Source organism: Chiloscyllium plagiosum, chromosome 9, assembly GCF_004010195.1.
Source record: "Chiloscyllium plagiosum isolate BGI_BamShark_2017 chromosome 9, ASM401019v2, whole genome shotgun sequence".
NCBI lineage: Eukaryota > Metazoa > Chordata > Chondrichthyes > Orectolobiformes > Hemiscylliidae > Chiloscyllium > Chiloscyllium plagiosum.
The window spans coordinates 105,832,401-105,845,538 of record NC_057718.1 but is presented as its reverse complement, the minus strand read 5'-3'; the positions used below and the strand labels follow the sequence as shown (position 1 = coordinate 105,845,538).

Genomic DNA, 13,138 nt, shown 5'->3' with positions numbered 1-13,138 from the left:
GTCACCATACTAGGTAACCTCTTCAGTGAGTCTCCTGTGAAGCACTGGTGTTCGTGACCTGCTTTCTATTCATGTGTTTAGGATTCCTTGGGTTGGTGATGCCATTTCCTGTGGAAATGTCATTTGCTGTTCTTTTTCTCAGAGAGAGGTAAATGGGATCCAAGTTGATGTGTTTGTTGATAGAGTTCCGGTTGGAAAGCCATGCTTCTAGGAATTCTCATGTGTGTCTCTGTTTGGCTTGTCCTTGGATGGATGTGTTGTCCCAGTCAAAGTGGTGTCCTTCCTCATCTGTATGTAAGGATACTAGTGAGAGTGGGCCATGTCTTTTTTGTGGCTCTTTGATGATCACAGGAGGCTAACTGATGATCTTATCTGGTATGGTGATGGAACACCTGAAAATGAACCTTCAACTTTCATCCATTATCAATATTCATCTTAATTTGGGTTATTTGTTAAGCTGAATTTTGAATGGAAAATGAAAGATATTATCACTAACACTTTGTTCCTTGCTTTGACATGGGAGTGTCCTAATGTTAACATCTGTGAGAACAGTGACATCTGAAGCATACACTGAAAGACATACAAAATTCCACAAACCAATCACCAATGTACTATTTTGAAAGATTCCAGAATTACTGACAGGTGCTGGCAGACTTTGACTGCCTGCTATCCTAACTCAGTGCTGCCATGCTTTACTCCCTTTGCTGCTCACAGGCACCAGGAATTTATCAGTGAGTTAAATCTTACAAAATACTTCCCACCTGCCTAATTCTAGTTCTGTGTTACTTTCCACAATATAGTAAATACTAACCTGAACAATCCCTTCATATTGCCAAATTCCAGCAGCTTAAATGTGTTATTGCCAAATTCTGGAGCCTTATCCCTTTTCTGTCAAAGGGATAATTGCAGGCAATATGCAATCATCCAATCATCTGCTACTATAGATCCTTGAAATACACCAGATATTTTCCATTCCTGCTGCTGGGATTAAAACCATATTCTTTGCACAATGGGCAAAGCCATAAGACACATTACTTATAATGAAGAAATCTATTGTCCATTTTTCTGGATTCTACTGATATTTATTAAGCATTTAAGCTTGCCATGTATGTATGCTGTTTTTGGAAATGAAGTATTGATTTTCACCATAATGGTTGTTGCTAAACATTGCTATTAACTGCAATATATTTCAATACTTGTGTACAAATCAGAAACCTATTGTGTTCTTTCCAAAGTTACTTTTATAATTTTAGTTCCCCTATCATTGAAAGCAGCCTGAATGATTCAGTATTTAAGAGAGTTTTTAGTTCAAGCTAGTAATGAGCAGAATAAGCCACCAGTTTCAGTGTGGAAATCGTTAATAAATCCCACTTTCTTAATACTGACCTACTGTCAGTATAATTAAAATTTATGAATGTAGGTTTGCCTACTGAGCTGGAAGGTTCGTTTTCATCTAGAACCTCAACCTTAGCTATAAATCTTCTCAAATTTGCTAATTAAAATTTTTCTCAGCGTACTGTGTTGGGAGGGGAAAATTGTCTGTGTATGAAATTCATGCGTGTGTCAAGCTAACAGGTGAGAATTGTGAATCTTCTTGAAGTAAAATTGCATGTCAGCTCACGTGAAAATTTCCTATCTGACTCCTCCCCAACCCATCAATTGTTAATTTAGCAACGAATCAACACCTATGGGAGAAGAGGGGTGAAAATTGAGAAAAGAGAAAGGCAACAAACCTTTTATTTCAATGTCAGTTTTATTTTTGCATTCACCAGATGTTTTAAGCTGTTGCAGCTATTGTGATTTTAATCAGTTATTTAAAATGTCCCTGTCCATCTCCTCCAATTAATGTAAAATGAACATGTTGCTACGAGAATAATAATCTTGAGCTAAATCTTAAATGCTGTGCAGAACTAGACAATTGTATGAAATCAGACATACTTGAATACATTACATGTCAAGTTTGTAGTTGAACTGAGTGGGCCACTTGGCTTCTCCCTTGAGCAAATTTGCAAGTGACTACTTTGACCTGTTGGTTTGTAATGCTAATACAACAGGAAGGGAGGATGGTATGCCTGGACATCTAAAATCTAGCTGTCTGAAAACTGGATGTTTTTGAAAACTTTTCATTTGAGATTCAGTTAAATGAAATTTGAACTTATTGTTCAAATGTTGGGACAATTCAGCTAGGCATTAGTTCTTTGTGGCATGCTGGACTAGTTACTGGCTTTCACACTTGTTATGTGCTGCCATAGAATCAAAGAGGTCTACAGCACATAAAAAGGCCGTTCAGCCCATTACGTCTATGCCAGTCAAAACAACCACCTAACTATTCTAATCCTGTTTTCCAGCACTTAAATTCATTACTTTTATATTAGATTAGATTCCCTACAGTGTGGAAACAGGCCCTTCGGCCCAACAACTCCGCACCGACCCTCCGAAGAGTAACCCACCCAGACCCATTTCCCTCTAACTAATGCACCTAACACTATAAGCAATTTTACATGGCCAATTCACCTGAACTGCACATCTTTGGACTGTGGGAGGAAACCAGAACAACCGGAGGAAGCCCACGCAGACACTAGGAGAATGTGCAAACTCCACACAGGCAGACACCCGAGGCTGGAATCGAACCTGGGACCCTGGTGCTGTGAGGCAGCAGTGCTAACCACTGAGCCACCGTGCCGCTCATGAATATATCTTGGCATTGCAAATGCACATCTAAACACTTCTTAAATGTTATCAGTATTTTTGCCTCTTCTACCCTTATGCACATTGAATTTGAGATTCCCTCCACCCTGTGGGTGAAAACAATTTTCCTCACATCTCCTCTATACCTTTTGCCCCTTTTCTTAGAGCTATGCCCCTTGGTCATTGATTGCTGTATCAAGGGGGAGTTTCTTTTTGTCAACCCTATATAAGCTGTTCATAACGTTGTATATCTTAGTCTTGTTTTCTTTCATTGTCTAAGGAAAACAACCTCAGTCTGTCCAATCTGCCTTCATAACTGAAACTTTCTGGTCCAGGTAACATCCTGGTAAATCTCTTTTGCAACTTCTCCAATGCTATCACATCCCTGCTATAATGTGAATTCTAGAAATGCACATAATATTCTTGCTACCGCCTAGCCAATGTTTTATACAATTCCAGTGTAATGTTTTTGCTGTTAAATTTTGGTTTAATTCCCATGCTGCAATTTGACCTGAACAAAATCTGGGGAAATCTGAAATGGTCTTAATCTCAATAATGATGGACTTCGATGTCCAACTTGAATTCACTCAGATTGTTGTATGCTTTTATGAAATAACTGCTTTTGGTTTCCCTGTCAGTGCTGCCCATGTTTCTGACCATCTAGCTATGAAGCCATAGTATATTTTCTGCTTTATTTCTATAGAGCAGAAACTCAAAACTTGCTTGATACTGATTTTCAGAGTCCTTAATAGGGTTCTTCAGGAAGCCGTGCAATAAAAACACTATTTAAGTTGACATTATGTCAGCATAATCAGTACTGGATATGTATACTAGCGGGTTGAAGGATTACGGAGAGCGGGCAATAAAGTGGAACTGAGTCCAAGATGAGATCAGCCAAGATCGTTATCAACTGGCCGAGCAGTCTCAATGATCTGAATTGCCTACTCCAGCTCCTAATTCTTACATTCTTATATAGCAGGTAGATTGAAGGTCCTACATCCATATTCTGATATCCGTATTCTGGTCTGAGTACAGACTTCCATTTATGTAGCATCTTTCATAACATAAGGCAGGTCCCAAAGTGCATTATAGCCGATAAAGGATCTTTGAAGCATAGTCACATGCTAACAATGTGGCAGCCAATTTGTGCACAGAAAGCTCCACAAACAATGAGCTGAGAATTGGTTGACTTAAGGTATAAATATTGATCAGGATCTATGGAAAACTCCCCTCCTCATAGAACAATACAGCCGCAGTACAGGCCCTTCAGCCCTCGATGTTACGCTGACCTGTGAAAGCGATCTGAAGCCCATCTATTCAAAAATTAGCTGGGGATCTCTTGTGTACACCAGTTAACCAGCAGTTTTTTCCTTCTGAAGAGAATGAGCTGAATCATAATATGGAAGAAAGAATACAAATGAAAAAAAGTTGAACACAGATATGTGAATTATTCACCTTTTGTTTTAATATAAGAGAAGCTTGTAAGGTTGCTAACAACTGTGAACATATGTTTTGTTACTGCTAACTGCTTGTTCTATTATTCTTAAACTTGCTTGACAGTTCAAACCTAAAAATAGACTTATTGTTTTTTTTATTTTCCGGAGGCCCGGAATCCTGTGGAGATGAGAGAGAATCAGTACGTGATGCCACATTCTCTGTTCCTTAAAGTACTGTAGCACACAAAAATACCCAGATATCCAGGAAACAGAACAATACAAAGGTTGTGGACATTCCACCTACAAGAGATGAAGCATCAAGCAATTAAAAAGGATTAAAAAATGAACAGTCATATTGACAAAGCCACTCTGGAGATTAGATCTTGATAAGTGGATCTGGCTAGGAGTTCAGTTTGAGTCTCAGAGTCATGGCCTGATCCAAACGTTGCCAATAAATTTACACAACTGCTATAGCTTACTCACTGGTAGGAAGAATTGCTATAGATAATTCCAAGTTAGAACTATTGCAAAAAATAATTCTTCACAATGTTTTAAAATACCTGATGAAACAAGTTTCAGATACTGGGAACTTTCATCATTGTATGATAACCATATCCAGTCCTGTCCAGACATGTCTGCCTCAAAGGCTTCATATTTTGCTAATGTTGGGGATGCCATATAGAATGTGAATGTGATATTTTACCTGCTTATACGTCAATATTTGATATGGAGACTTTTGTGATCCTTGTTGACTTCAAACAAAAAAAATCAACTTGCATTTGTTCTGCAGCTTTCAGCAAAAAAAAATCCCAAGGCACGTCGAAAAAGATTTTAGAAATGATATTAAACAGAAGCTACAAAATCATGAAGAGTATAGACCGGGTAGGTAGAGATAAGCTTTTTCCCAGGGTGAAGGATTCAATAACGACAGGTCATGCTTTCAAGTTGAGAGGTGAAAAGGGGGATACACACGGCAAGTACTTTACACAGACGGTGATGGGTGTCTGGAACGCGTTGTCAGCAGAGGTAGTAGAGGCAGGCACGGTAGATTCATTTAAGATGCGTCTGGACAGATGCGTGAGTAGGTGGGGAGCAGAGGGATACAGATGCTTAGGAATTGGACGACAGGTTTAGACAGTACATTTGGATCGGCTCAGGCTTGGAGGGCCGAAGGCTCTATTCCTGGGCTGTAAATTTTCTTTATTCTGTGTTCTATTCAGTAATCTTGTAAATAAATTGTTTTGTTTTAAAACTAAGTCGTTTGACCAGCTGATTCTCTCCTGGAATATCCACTTTTAACCTGCTTTAAACAACCAGCAAAGTTAGGGTCTGGGCTACCTTCTTCAAATGTTCTGAGGGGTCCGGCCTGGTCCATAACACAAGTAACATTAGTGCCTCACATATGGCAAGCTATGACCATCTCCAATAAGAGATGATCTAACACCCCCCCCTCCCCCTTGATATGCAATAGTGTTGCTATAACTGAATTCCCCCACTGTCAGCATGCTTGGAGTTACCATTGACCAGAAGCTCATTTGGACTCACACCATAAACACAGTTATTACAAGAGCATGTCAGAGACTAGGAATATTGCAACAAGTAACTCATCTCCTCAAAGCCTGTCAAAAATTCACCAGTGACCTTTAGGCATGATATTGCAAACACATGATCACTTCCATCTAGAATGACAAGTGCAGCAGATACTTAGGAATACCATGTCCAAGTTCCCCTCCAAGACACTCACTATCCTGACTTGGAAATATATCACCATTCTTTCACTGTTGCTACATCAAAACCCTGGCATTTCCTCCCTTATGGCATTATGGGTCAATCTGCGTCAAATAGTCTGCAGCATATTGAGAAGGCAAGTTGCTACCACTCTCAAGGTTAGCTAAGGACGGGCAATAAATGCTAGCTAGCCAGTGGCGTTCACGTCCTGTGCATAGATTAAACAAAATTGAAGGGATGACTTGTTGCGATTGCACAGGGTCTTGGTGTGACCACACCTGGGTTGTTGCAGTTTTGGTCTCCATATTAGTGGAAAGATGTTCTATAGAGGGAATGCAGCGAAGGTTTACTAAAATGATTTCTGGGATGGCAGGACTGACATATGAATAGAGACAATTGGTTAGTACTATATTCACAGGAGTTTAGAAGAATGAAGGGGGATCTCCTAGAAAGCTATGAAATTCTAACAGGACAAGATGGGATAAATGCAGGTTGCATGTTCCTGATGACTGGGGAGGCTAGAACCAGGGGTCACAGTCTGATGATGTGGGGTAGGCCATTTAGGCCTGAGATGAGGAGAAATTATTTCACCCAGAGAGAACTAAGCTCTCTGCCACAGAAAATGCTAAACTGTTAAATATTTTCAGGTTGGAGTTAAATCTAATGCTTGTGTCTAATGAGTTCAGATGATAAGGGAAGAAAGCAGGAAAAGGGCACTAAACCAAACAAAAACAAAACTGCAAGTGCTGGAAATCAGAAACAAAATCAGAAATTGCTGGATAAACTAAGCAGGTCTGGCAACAACTGTGGAGAGAAAACAGAATTAATGTTTCAGGTTCAGTGACCCTTCTTCAGAATAGAGTTGACTGATCAGCCATAATCATAAAGATTGGTGGACTAAGCTTGAAATGCTGAATAGCCTACTCCTTTTTTTTCTACGTTTATGTTTTAAACTGATTCTAGCCTCCAGTCTGTTGATATTACTGAAAATATTTGTTTCAGTAGCTTGTATTAAGATTTCACAAAAATTTGAAGGTTAATAGCACCAGTTTGCATACCTTTTGGTTCCTCATGGTAAGTCTATGTATCTTAACATGATCTTTTGATATGACGTCTTTTTAATGAAAAGTAGTTTTGTAATAATCTACTTACAACTGATTGCCAACTTACAAGTTATGACCCAGATTCTTAACTACCTCCTTTTACTTAGGGAAATAACTGTGAATACAATTTGAGTAATTTTCTGACCCTTGTTTTTTTTTTGTGAAGTTGTTACCTTTTGTCCAGAGCTTTAATTGAGTTTGAATGTGGGTGAAATAGGAGCAACTGACCTGTTATGTTTTACCTCCATTAGAATTAATTGTGCTCTGGAGGACAAGCTTGATGTAATTAATGCTTAAGCATCAGAAAAATACATAATAAATACTTACCAGGACACGAGGAATCATTAGTACCAAGACTAACCTGATCAGGTGTACCCGAGAATTCTGTGGGAAGCCAGACAAGTGATTGCTGGGCCTCTTGCTGAGATATTTGTATCATCGATAGTCACAGATGAGGTACCGAAAGACTGGAGGTTGGCAAACATGGTACCACTGTTTAAGAAGGGCGGTAAAGACAAGCCAGGGAACTATAGACCGGTGAGTCTGACCTCCGTGGTGGGCAAGTTGTTGGAGGGAATCCTAAAGGACAGGATGGACATGTATTTGGAAAGGCAAGGACTAATTAGGGATAGTCAACATGGCTTTGTGCGTGGGAAATCATGTCTCACAAACTTGATTGAGTTTTTTGAAGAAGTAACAAAGAAGCTTGATGAGGGCAGAGCAGTAGATGTGATCTATATGGACTTCAGTAAGGCGTTCGACAAAGTTTCCCATGGGAAACTGATTAGCAAGGTTAGATCTCATGGCATGCAGGAAGAACTAGCCATTTGGATACAAAACTGGCTCAAAGGTAGAAGACAGAGGGTGGTGGTGGAGGGTTGTTTTTCAGACTGGAGGCCTGTGACCAGTGGAGTGCCACAAGGATCGGTGCTGGGCCCTCTACATTTTGTCATTTACATAAATGATCCTGTGCTAGATCCATGCTTACGCCACAACCACGAACTCCTCAGGTAGATAGGATAGTGAAGGAGGCATTTGGTATGCTTTCCTTTATTGGTCAGAGTATTGAGTACAGGAGTTGGGAGGTCATGTTGCGGCTGTACAGGACATTGGTTAGGCCACTGTTGTAATATTGCGTGCAATTCTGGTCTCCTTCATATCGGAAAGATGTTGTGAAACTTGAAAGGGTTCAGAGAAGATTTACAGGGATGTTGCCAGTGTTGAAGGATTTGAGCTATAGGGAGAGGCTGAACAAGCTGGGGCTATTTTCCCTGGTATGTCAGAGGCTGAGGGGTGACCTTATACAGGTTTACAAAATTATGAGGGACATGGATAGGATAAGTAGACAAAGTCTTTTCTCTGAGGTCGGGGAGTCTAGAACTAGAGGGCATAGGTTTAGGGTGAGAGGGGAAAGATATAAACGAGACCTTTTATACGTAGAGGGTGGTATGTGTATGGAATGAGCTGCCAGAGGAGGTGGTGGACGCTGGTACAATTGCAACATTTAAGAGGCATTTGGATGGGTATATGAATTGGAAGGGTTTTGAGTGGTATGGGCCGGGTGCTGGCAGGTGGGATTATATTGGGTTGGGATATCTGGTCAGCATGGACAGGTTGGACCGAAGGGTCTGTTTCCATGCCGTACATCTCTATGACTCTAATTGTTTGTAGCCTATTCTGTAATTGTGTCAATAGGTTATATTGTGATCCTACATATACTGAACAATTTTTAATGTTTACCGTAAAAATCCACACTGTTTATTTTGTTAGACTGATTGAAGTAGTTTTAAAGTAACAAGTTTCTAATCTACATGCCATAATATAATCTTGTAATTGCTTGTTTAAGAGAAACTCGTGAGCAAAATTCAAAATCACAATAACATAGTTGCCAGCTCTGGTTGGACCTATTCCTGGAGATTAATTCACACGACATTTGCTGTCATCTGTTTTATTTGCTTTTTATCTGATTTAGAATGTGACATATTTCTCATAAAAGTCTATCAGAGTTGGAAAATTTAAGTAGAATGGTTTAGTGCTGGGCTTTCATCCGTGTTGGGCTTGTACCAAGATAGTAACTACCAAATAGTTTACTATCCCAGCACTGCAAAATGCGCAGCACCAAATTACCTTATTTAGAATTATTGTAATACTTAACAGATGTTTGTACTCAAGACATAATTTACTTCAGTTGACCCTAGACGTTTCAATATCAAAAAATACAAAAGTAGCCCTGTTGATGCTGGAATTTTCAAGTTAGCAGTTAAGGTAGAATCTGTGGAGAGAGAAACAGTAAATTTAAATATTGTTTCAGTGTCAAATAGAATCTCCAAATTGTTTTTGTGCTGAAGGAGGCCATTATCTCTGCATTGGTTCTCTGACCATTTGTTGATTTTGCACATCATTTTAAATCTGTGCTCTTTGGTTCTCAAACCTTTTATAAGCTGAATCAATTTCTCTGTATTTACTCTGTTCAGACCCATTAGGAAGTAGAGGTGCCAGTGTTGGACTGGGATGGGCAAAGTTAAAGATCACACAACCCCATGTTATAGTCCCAACAGGATTATTTGGAAGTACAAGCTTTTGGAACGTTGCTCCTTCGTCAGGTAACTAGTGGGGCAGGATCAAGGGGCACAGAATTTATAGTAAAAGATCAAAGTGTCATACAACTGATGCGATGTATTGAACAAACCTAGATTGCCATTAAGTCTTTAATCATTTAGAATGGGGTTGCAGATTTCGATTCATTAATATATAAATATCTATAACATTGTCTATAACATGGTGTGTGATCTTTAACTTTGTTCACCCCAGTCCAGGATTGAAATCTGTCATCTCTTCTGTGTCTGGCCTACACAGACTCCGGAATCACAGCAATGTGATTGACTTTGGGCAATTAGGAATGGGAAATAAATGCTGGCTTTCATCTCATGTAGTCCCAACAGGTCTATCTGGAAGTACAGACTTTTGGAGCACTGCTCCTTAATCAGGTACCCGTGAGGATGGCCTCAACCGGGACCTTGGGTTCATGTTACCCGACAGGTAACACCACTACACTATTTTTTTCTCTTCCCCTCCCCCTCCTCCCCCCCCCCCCCCGCCAAAACACACACTTTCTCCCCCACACTTTCAGATACATACAGACACACATACCCTCTCTCATACAACACACATACATCCCCCTCACTCTCAACCACACACGCACCCTCTCTCAGGCTTATACTCTGTCACACCTACACACACTACCAAGCACTTGCACATGCAAACACACATTCACTTGCACACACTCACACACACACACATATTTACATGCACTGTCTCTGTCTCTGTCTCTCTCTCTCTCTCACACACACACACACACGGCTATGGGGTGAATTTGTATTTGCAGACACATTCTATTTTGCTCAAAAAGCAAACAATCCGCAGGCACTCAATCCATTTTATGAATTCCTACTTTGGAAATAGAACCAGTCTGACTCAAGATTGGGATACAGACAGACTCTAACCTCACACCTTTAATGCATTATCTGAGCTGAGATGTCACCTTTTTCTATAAACCTTAAGTTATCTCGAGAATGTGACTTAAATTCTGAGATTTACATATTAATGAACCGAAACCTGTAACTCATTCTAAAAGATGGGAGACTTAACAGCAAGCTATGTTTGTTTAATATATCATTTCAGTTGCATGACACTGTAATCTTTTGCTGTAAATTCTGTATCTTATGGTCCTGCTCCACAGCTACCTTTTGAAGGAATAGCGTTCCAAAAGCTTGTACTTCCAAATAAACCTGTTGGATTATAACTTGGTGTTGTGTGATTTTTAATTTGTCCACCCCAGTCCAACAGTGGCTCCTCCACACTATTGCATCTCATGCACAAGCAAAAAGAAACTGCATATTGAAGATTCTGTGCAGACATTATTTGTTAGATGACCTCCTTTTGTCCTGTAATAAAATAAGAAATGTGAATGCACACTTTAGCATGTCTTTTGCACTACTCAAGCTATCCTTCCCCTGAACTATTTTACACAATGTTGGCATTTCCAGTCTCTACCATTCCAGTCTCTCCTCATCAAACTTTACTCCATGTAATCCTCAACTTATATATTCCATGCTGTTTATATCCCATCTTTCACCAGGACTTACTCATCCATCACTCCTCTCCTTGCCTTCATTTGTGGCCTTCTGTTCTCCTGATAATTCCAGTTTAAAATATTAATCCTTTCATAGCCTTGTTGCTTCCTGTCTCTGTAATCTCCAGTTTTTGACAACTCATGCATGCATCCCAACCCTACCCATTCTTTACACACTCTGTCAACTTTGTCCACTTATACATCACTAGTCCATTTTGTCTCATTACACCTTTCTGTAGCAGCCTTGGATATTTTTCTACATTGAGAACACTGTAAATAAGTTGATTTATATTCTTTAGTTTTCTTCAAACAGTATGCTACTCGATATTTAATATGGTTCAATATTTGTTAAGCTTGTGGACATCGTTGACAAACGATAAATTGCTAGAAAATATTGCTTCTGTGAAGTAATTGATGAGCTAATTTTCTTTACTGTTCATTTTATTAGGCAACCTGACAAGCTTGTAGTGGTTTGGACAAGAAGAAGCAGACGGAAATCTTCCAAGGTATACATAAAATCTTTTTAGGTGGAAGTATCAGGAATCTGTTTGAATTTATCAAACAACTTAGTAATGAGTTTTAAAACAAAAATATAACAGTCATCTGGAAAAGGATTTTTAGTTAATTACATTAGAACTGTCAAGTCTGAAGGTGGATTAAAGGATGAGAGAGTGCTAGCATGGACTCGAGGGGAAGATGTTAACTAATCAATTTACTGAAATGGTTTTACAAGTACAGATCTCATGGAGAACAGTGTGATTTACATAACATTTTATCTGGAATGGATAGCAGACCATTGTACTGAAAGTTTGAATAGGTGATGTAGATCAGAGGATCTAGCGTGCAGGGCAAAATCACGTTGGTTTGAAGGCATGATCTCGGGCTGTATTCTTTATCTTTTTGTAAATGTATTCTTCAAAGTATTTCAGTTTGGTGATGACATTACATTTGGTGAGGTTGGTATAGAGGATCTTCTGTGTTTGGCTCAGAGCAATGGCATATGGTGCTAAACTCAGATAAGTACAATGCAATGCAATTTGGTAGAAAATGCAAGATTTCACACCCTTAATGTTACGGAAATGGGCTGTTTGGCCCAACAATTGGTGCTGGTGTGTGCTACATTTGCACCTTATTCCATCTTTCTTCACCTCTGCCTATCATTCGCAGTCCTTTATTTACTTCTCTCCCATGCTTGTCTAATTGCTCCTTTGGCTTCACCTGCTCCCCTGGTAGCACGTTCCACATTCTCTTGCTTAGGAAAAGATGTTTCTTCTAAATCTCCCATCAACATTCTTGGTGACTATCCTATATGAATGATTTTTCATTTATGCTGAGGGAAGTATTCTCTCTCTATTCCCTTTATCAAAACTTTTCATGAATTGAAAGACCTCTAGTAGGTCACCACTGTCCTTTTCTCAGGAGAAGAGAGATCTAGCCTATCAATCCTTTCTATGTGTGTTACTCTGCATTTTTGGGATTGTCTTTATAATTTGTAGGTTATAATATTGTTTAAACATGCTTTATGGCTTTAATGGAAATTTTGGGTTACATTTGTGATATGTATAAATTATTAAATGTTTTTGCTTTCTGTTTCCTTTTGAAGGCTCATAGCTGGCAACCAGGAATTAAAAATCCATATCGAGGAGTTGTGGTTTGGCCTGTTCCTGAAAACATTGAAATCACTGTGACTCTTTTCAAGGTATAGCAACTTCTAATCTCCTGTTTCTGCTGTACCAGCTTCCACATTAGAAGGCTAATTAGCTAGAGTGGTGCTTTATGACAAAACAAGCTTGTACCTGAGCCTTAGCAAAATATGGGTCAAATCAATGAAATGGTAAAACGACAGCTAAAATAAGCATCATTAGCTCATGTTTACAACTAATGCTGTTCTGCATATAATAAACTAAAGCTTCAAATCATTTTCAAAATAGCTTGCCATTTGTGTGTATTTATAATGCTATCAGCTACTGATGAAACAAAAAATGTTAAACTGAGTAATCTGCCTAGCAACCTCAACATCTAATATATTTTACATAACAGTTGCTATGCAG

At 39.2% G+C, this 13,138-nt stretch overlaps 1 protein-coding gene across 4 annotated transcripts in view; it reads left to right on the top strand.

Moving 5' to 3' along the window:
• Nucleotides 1-13,138, top strand: part of ehbp1 (EH domain binding protein 1) — a 386,143-nt gene that overhangs the window by 34,628 nt on the left and 338,377 nt on the right. For all 4 annotated transcript variants that reach the window (XM_043696731.1, XM_043696730.1, XM_043696729.1 and 1 more), the window contains exons 2-3: nucleotides 11,536-11,593; nucleotides 12,691-12,786. In XM_043696731.1, the coding sequence (XP_043552666.1) occupies nucleotides 11,536-11,593; nucleotides 12,691-12,786 (154 nt within the window). The remainder of the gene's footprint in view (nucleotides 1-11,535; nucleotides 11,594-12,690; nucleotides 12,787-13,138) is intronic.